An 8,004-nucleotide genomic window follows, 5' to 3' on the forward strand; every position below is an offset into this window, starting at 1 on the left:
TGGCAGGTCACTATATGTAATGCAATGAGGCCTCACAGGAGAGTTTATACTATCTGCATAGCAATCATTGACCTAATCATAATGTTTTTAAAGATAATAGAGTAAGTTTATAATTAAATTGTACAGGCATCAAAGTGCTACTGTGGCGCCACTATATGGCCAAAATTATATGGAGATTTGACCATCACGTCTACACTACATGGTCAAAAACACGTGAACATCTGACCATCACATCTACACTACACGGCCGAAAATCTGTGAACATCTGACTATCACATCTAGCTTTTATATGTGAACACCTGGCCATCAAATCTACACTACATGGCCAAAAGTAGGTGAACATCTGACCATCACATCACATCTATACTACATGGCCAAAAGTATGTGAACATCAGACCATCGCAACTACACTACATGGCCAAACATACAGTATGTAAACATCGGACCATCGCAACAACACTACATGGCAAAACATATGTAAACATTTGACCACCACAACTACACTATATGGCCAGAGGTTTGTGGACATCTGACAACCACATCTACACTACATGGCCAAATATGGCCATGGTCAAAAGTATGATGGACATCTGACCATCACATCTACACTACATAGTCAGAAGTATGGTAACATATCTGACCATCACATCTACACTACATGGCCAAACCTATGTGAACATCTGACCATGACATCTAACTACATGGCCAAAAGTACGTTGATATCTGACATCACATCTGCACTACATGTTTAAGAGTATGTGAACATTGGACCATCACAACTGCACTACATAGCCAAACATATGTGGACATCTGACCATCACATCTACTGTACATTACATGACCAAAAGTATCTGGACATTTGACCATCACATCTACACCAAATGGCCAAAATTATGTGAACATCTGACCATCACATCAACACTACATGGCCAAAAATATGTTAAAATCTGACCATCACATCTACACTACATGGCCATAATTCCATCACACCTACATTACATAGCTAAAAGTATGTGAACATCTGACCATCACATCTACACTACATGGTCAAACGTATGATGGACATCTGACCATCATATCTACACCATATGGCCAAACGTATGATGGACATCTGACCATCACATCTACACTACATGGCCAAACGTATGATGGACATCTGGCCATCACATCTACACTACATGGCCAAACTTATGATGGACATCTGGCCATCACATCTACACTACATGGCCAAACTTATGATGGACATCTGGCCATCACATCTAGACTATATACCTGCTTCTCCTCAAAAATATGGAGTTCAAGTGGTGCAATGGTCTGTAAAGAGGACCATTCATGATTGGGCTTGTTGAAAGAATTTCACTATTTAGTTCAGTTGGGATTGGTCCAAGTTCACTATTTATGGGTGGAGGAATCAAAGCCTACAGTGATTTCATAGGAGCTGTGTAAAATGGTAACTCTAATTGTGCCACTTACTGTATGTTCATTTTTTTAAAAGATTGATTAATACATAGACAAATGATAGATAGATAGTGTGACGGACTGAACCGTCACTGGTGGTGTTGGAGGAGCCTGAGGGCTAGCCTCCTTCCAACTGACTATGGACCCAGAAGTATGGAGACCCCCTCGGACCTCTTGGGGTTACAATTAACCATTGTACCAGGTTTATGTGTGGAGGGATGTACTGTACATGTTCCCTGGCATGTTCCCTGGCATTACATTTGGATGGCCCTGTGTGTATTATAGGTACAGGCTGTGACTCCAGCAGCACTGAAGGGGATAATTCTGGACATTGAACTGTTACAACCCTTTGTTGTATTGTGTTGATGATGGGATTAGGATAGCTGATTCTAGGAGTAGCTGACTCCAGGTGTAGATGAGTAAATCACACTATGATGCACTGAGGAGATAATCCCATCACATATGTCTCCTCCCTCCCTATTCATTCATTAAGGCATCGGGGAGGGGATGTCTGTTTGCATGCTTTTCATGTTTGATTGCGTTATGTGTTTAGACCCCCAGAGCTGTATATATACTGAGCCGGCCTTCAATAAAGCAGATCTTGGTTTCCACCTCAACATTGGTGTTGTCTAATGATTGAGTGGTGTAGTTCTGTCCTAATATATTGGTTCTGTCCAATAATTAGGCAGGTTTGGGCTGATGACACTGGGATTCGGGTTCCAGCAGAGAGGAAGCTGTTTTCTGACGGAGGTACCCAGTCGGGGTACCAGGCGGTCTGTCACAGATAGATAGATAGATAGATAGATAGATAGATTTATTTAAAGAGACTCAGGTGTCACATATATCCCAAGGTGCCAGGTCCCAAGGAATGATCCAGAAAATTGTATGGCATAAGCTGCAAAATGCCTACTACCATCAATGCCTAATTACACAGGCAACTGAACCCAGCCATTCGTTCCATGTCTTGGCGCTTTAACCCCTTCATGACTGAGGCCTTTTTTTCATTTTTTGTACCCATGTTATATTCCACATTTTAGGCCTGAAAATTACTTAAAACCCCCCAACATTATATATTTTCTGAATGCCAAGACCCTATAGAATAAAATGGTGGTAGTTATGTGGGAGCGCTGTGGTCACTGTACCACCCCTTACGTTGCACAGCCATTAACTCCGACCGTTTCTGCTCCCTGACTCCAGCCGCTTTCCACTTATGAGAGGTTTAATAACAATTTGCATTTCTGCGTGCCGATGCGCCGTTCCCCCCCATAAAGTGCGCTTCGGGTTTTATTAATATTTTGAGGGTTAAATCCTAATCTTGAAGGTTCTGCAGATCGGCTAGTCCGTCTCCTTAAAATTTAATATACCTCGTTAATGCTTACTTGCAAACACTGAAGGATTTTTACGATTATAATCATGTGTTACAGCACCTAGTACTGTTTCCAAGCTGCATACTAATCAGCTTAATGAGATATTACTGCACTTTTTGTTGACTAAGGCAAAATCCTTTTTATTGTTGGGAAGCTTGTCCTTTTATTTTTATTCAAAACATTATCATGTTTTATTGTATGCCAGAGACAGTCTCCGAGCTCTGCAAATAACATGAAAAGTTTTATATTTCATTTTGTATATTAACTGCTGGAAGTGTACATTAGCCGCGGCACAATATGGACGCTCGTTCTGCAGGAAAGTCACTGTTTTGGCATGCGAGGTAGGCCTCCCCGGACTTTGCAGGGACAATTTTGATTCCCAGATCATCAAAGGGGTGCTTCTTTATAAGATGGGCAGGGTTTTGAGGGTATGGTTGAGGATAAGAGCAAAGATGGGATAGATTTTATGTACGGTTGTGGAGTACTTGGAGCTCTAGGGCTCAACCTGCAGCCCTTTTTGTGAGGCCTACGGGGCCCCTACAGATGGTATTTTGCTTTACCTTACGTAAAGGAAAAGCATTCCATAGACTGGTTTAGTTTATCTTTTTTTAACACTATCACACTTTTGATTTTTTTCTGTGGTGCTTATCCATTTTCTCTTTTTTTTTCCATCTGATCTTTAAATATTGATATTGCTGAGGGAAATATCAAATGTGGCACAGGTATTTTTTAGGAGGGTTGTAGGAGCACAAATGTGGGAGCTCTGTAGAAAATGTCTCCAGTTTATTACTGTCTCTTGAAGTATGTCACCACTCTCAAACAACTCCTATAGCATGTCCCAGTCTCTAATTATCCCTTGTTCCATATCTACAGTCTGTAACCATCTCCTGTTCCATGCCGGAGGACTCACTTCTTGAGGCCCACCGCATCACAAACTTTGACTGCTACTGACTTAAAGCTAAAACTAAAGACATATATGTTTGTATGTTTGATATATTATTATTTATATATAAACAGTATATATATATGTGATATATGTGTGTGTATATATATATATATATATACCCTGCCCAGTTTACTTCTTCTGCTGTTTCCATAATCCAACAGGGAAAAACAATGACAAAGAGTGAATAAAATAGTGAAGTGAGGTACACAAGCAACGATAAGACCCTGAAAAAAGGGTTCTAACCTTTCCATACCGTGTCCAAAAAAGAAAATATAGGTTTCGATATACTATGGGCGGGATTTATCAAAACTGGATCAGGGCGATGGTTAGGGTACAGCCTAGTCTGGTTGTTCCTTCCGGGGTGCAGCACAAGTCCAGATTTTCTTGCTCTTATCCTCTAAGTATTTCCCACTGTATAGCCTACTTGCAGTTCCATGAAAAAGGGGGTGGCCCTTCCCATCTTAGCCAGTCTTTCTTGTTAACCAATCAGCCTCTCTCTTTCATTTTCAAAACTCAACTGAACAAACTGAAGAGAGAAGCTGATTGGTTGCCGTGCACAGCTGCTCCAGATTTTGTCTGCTCCAATTTTGATAATTTCCCTTCTATGTGTTCTTAAATAGTATTCATTTGAGGGGTGGGATTTGATTTAAAGAACCCCAGAGTACCCTTGTTGGAAGGTCTCCCCTTATTATTTGCAGAGCTACTCAGACCAAGTCTTGAATCTCCTTTGTCAGCAGCTAAAGTGATATATCTTCATAATCATATAAATAATCCACTAAAGAGTGTAGAAAAGAGGAATACAATGTTATCTTCTCTCTAGTGGATTCTGTGGACAACTTGTTTGAGGTGACGCCAGAAGTTTAGCTGAAAGGTTGTGCTGAAAGTGAGGGAAGATCTCTTCACTAGTGTCCACAGAGTTGCAAAACCCTACAGCTCTAACATATGTAAATCCATTTGTTTTATGAGGGTTTCTTCTTTAATACTTTATGTGAGCTTTAGTCAGATCATTATAATGATTTCTTTGCTTTTGCTGTTTGCAGGGATGGAGGAAGCTAGTTTGTGCCTTGGAGTTTCATCAGCTGTGCCTGACGTTGACACTCACCTCAACAACTCTCTGCTGAATGGCCAGTATTCAATGAGTCAGAAGCTACACCAGATAACTTCCCAGCTCAGCCACGCCTTCCCAGAGCTGCAGAACCGCCAGAAATCTGACGACAAGTCTGTGACACCCATAGAGGAGAAAAGTCATGTGTCCATGACCAGTCAACCCATCAGCAACCAGATGGCCTTATTGGCCAACCAACTTAATCGGGAAGTTGATAGTGGTCTTAATGGAAGAGTGGATCTGCAACAGTTTCTCAATGGACAGAACCTTGGTATCATGTCCCAGATGAGTGACATTGAGGACGACGCAAGGAAAAATAGAAAGTACCCTTGTCCACTTTGCGGCAAACGTTTCCGTTTTAATAGCATATTGTCACTTCACATGCGTACTCACACTGGGGAAAAGCCTTTTAAGTGCCCCTATTGTGACCACCGGGCAGCCCAGAAAGGTAACTTGAAGATCCACCTACGTACTCACAAACTTGGAAATCTTGGCAAAGGCCGAGGAAGAGTCAGAGAAGAAAATCGACTTTTGCATGAGCTAGAGGAAAGAGCAATATTACGGGACAAACAGATGAAAAGCAGCCTTCTTCAGCCTCGGCTCGATATGAAGCCACAACAACAGCACTTACAGCAATCCCCCTTACCTAACTCTCACATATCAGTGCCAGCGAATCATAGCACTTCTGACATTTCCAGCAAAGTGCCATCTCCGAAACCCCCGGTTGTTCAGGAGGAAGCAATTGCACCCACCACGGGATTCAGGTGCACATTCTGCAAAGGTAAATTTAAAAAACGAGAGGAACTGGATAGGCATATCCGAATATTGCACAAGCCTTACAAGTGCACTCTTTGTGATTTTGCTGCCTCTCAGGAGGAAGAGTTGATTAGTCATGTAGAGAAGGCCCATATCACGGCAGAGTCCGTTCAAGGCCAGGGCTCCAGTGGCAATGGAGAGCAGGCAGCCAATGAATTCCGCTGCGAAGTTTGTGGTCAAGTCTTTAGCCAAGCATGGTTCTTAAAGGGCCACATGAGAAAGCACAAGGATTCATTTGAGCATTGCTGCCAGATATGTGGAAGGCGCTTCAAAGAGCCTTGGTTTTTGAAAAACCACATGAAGGTTCACCTAAACAAACTGTCTGTCAAGAACAAATCCGCCAATGAAGCAGAGGTTCCAGGCTCCATTAATAGCCTTTCACAGGAGACTCACACCAATCTTTACTCCAGATATATATCCTGCTTGCAAAGTGGCTTTATGCCTGCTGATAAAGCAAGTTTGAGTGAACATGGCCATGTTTATAACAAATCTGATTTGAAAGAGAAGGAAGTCCTTGGTAAACTTCTGTCACCAATCACAGGCTTGGCTCATAACATGTCTGAAAGTGAAAAGCATTCTTTGCTTGGTTCTCTCAATTTGGTGCCTCCACTGAAATCTAGTTGCATAGAAAGGTTGCAGGCTGCAGCCAAAGCAGCTGAGATGGATCCAGTCAACAGCTACCAAGCTTGGCAACTTATGGCAAGAGGGATGGCGATGGAGCACAGCTACCTGTCTAAAGAACAGCAGATTCAACGTAACCATGAAGACAGTTTAAGCAGTCCTGGGGTTCTGTTTGATAAAGAAAAAAGAGAGTATATAATTGTTGGACCTGATGGTTCCAAGCAGAAAATGTCTACTGATATGGTTCACAGTTCTAAAATGTGTAATCAGAGAGATGTGCCATCTAAACTTGACCTCCTTGAAAGCACAAGAGATTTCTTGTCCCACGGTCTAAACCAGGGGCTTGAATACAACCTGCAAAACCACGGAACCCTGAAAGATAAACCAACTGAATGTCCAGATTGTGGTAGGGTCTTTAGAACCTACCACCAAGTTGTGGTGCACTCGAGGGTCCACAAAAGAGACAGGAAGGCAGAAGAGGAGGCACTTCGCATGAGCCTAGAGGAGCGGCGAGGATCAGGGAGCGACCAGGAATCTCAGTCTATGAGTCGGTCCACCACACCCGGGTCTTCGAACATCACGGAAGAGAGTGGAAACGGTGGTGCCCTGTCCCAGACTGGAAGCGCGCAGGAAGACAGTCCTCATCCATCATCTCCTTCATCTTCAGGTATGACATGATACATATGTCTCTCATGCTATAGATTCTTATGTACAGGTTAGAGGTCAACCCTAATTGTTTAAAATTCTCTCGTGGAGCTTGTGTTTTTATTGGCCGGTTTTTAAAAAGCCAAATTTATGTAAAAGTAGTGCTTTGCCCATGCAGGTCCAAAACAACAGGTTTGCTTTAATTTCACTCCTTCCGAGCATCTCGTACCTTCCCTTCCCCAGCCCTTTGTTCTGCTGCCTGGAGCAAAAATAGCAGAACCAGGTACTTCAGGCCATGGAGGAGCATATGACTTACCTTATCTAATGCTTGGGGATTTGCCCAGCTTTTGTCATATGGGGAGAGACTCCTCAGGTCCGTTTAAGCTCCAATAAGAGCCAATGGGATCCTAAGGAGGGCTTCCATTCCTTGCTCCTTGCAGCTAAATTAAGTGGTAGGGGAGTAAATGAAAGGGGATGTTGTGTTGCTGGGGCAAGAGGGGGACATTAAAGTATATCTGCTGCTTTGTCCTGCATGGGCAATGGGCAGGACCAGTTTAAAGTCATACAAATTTAAGTTACGTTTTCTTTTCTTGAGATATAATTTGATGATTAACATCTCCTGACTACAGATAAAATAACACATAGATACATGTATTCAACAATCTAACTTTGAACAGAGCTCTGTCTTATATACAAAATGTATGTAAATATACTGTGTGTATATATATATTGTATCAGGGTGCCTGTGAAATCAGCCAAAGTAGCAGGAAAAGTGATTGACAGGATATATGTCCCTCCACGGATTCTTAGGTTTGTAATCTAAGGCAATGTCAGCAATCTGTCTGCCGTCAACATCAGGCAAAGGGAGACCCGGCAGGACCAGGGACCTATAGTGTGCTGGCGCTGCCAAAAACCAGGATACCTGGCTGCAAGTTGTCCCCTAAACCACTCACCAATGGAATACAGACTGGCCAAACAAAGCTCTTTTGGTTGCCACACCACGGGGCGCTACCCTGGTGCGGCAACCAAATAACTTTGTTGGGTCA

General features: G+C 42.6%; 1 protein-coding gene across 2 annotated transcripts in view; it reads left to right on the top strand.

The window, feature by feature from the left end:
- ZNF536 (zinc finger protein 536) overlaps positions 1-8,004 on the top strand; it is a 517,603-nt gene that overhangs the window by 230,534 nt on the left and 279,065 nt on the right. Inside the window, exon 6 of one of the 2 annotated variants that reach the window (XM_018553236.1) lies at positions 4,812-6,980. In XM_018553236.1, coding sequence (XP_018408738.1) covers positions 4,814-6,980 — 2,167 coding nt within the window. In that variant the 5' untranslated portion in view covers positions 4,812-4,813. Of the gene's footprint in view, positions 1-4,806; positions 6,981-8,004 lie in introns of those variants that run through there. The other variant, XM_018553244.1, reaches the window with a different exon arrangement.

The sequence above is a fragment of the Nanorana parkeri genome, unplaced genomic scaffold (assembly GCF_000935625.1).
Source record: "Nanorana parkeri isolate BGI_ZX_2015 unplaced genomic scaffold, ASM93562v1 scaffold6, whole genome shotgun sequence".
Lineage (NCBI taxonomy): Eukaryota > Metazoa > Chordata > Amphibia > Anura > Dicroglossidae > Nanorana > Nanorana parkeri.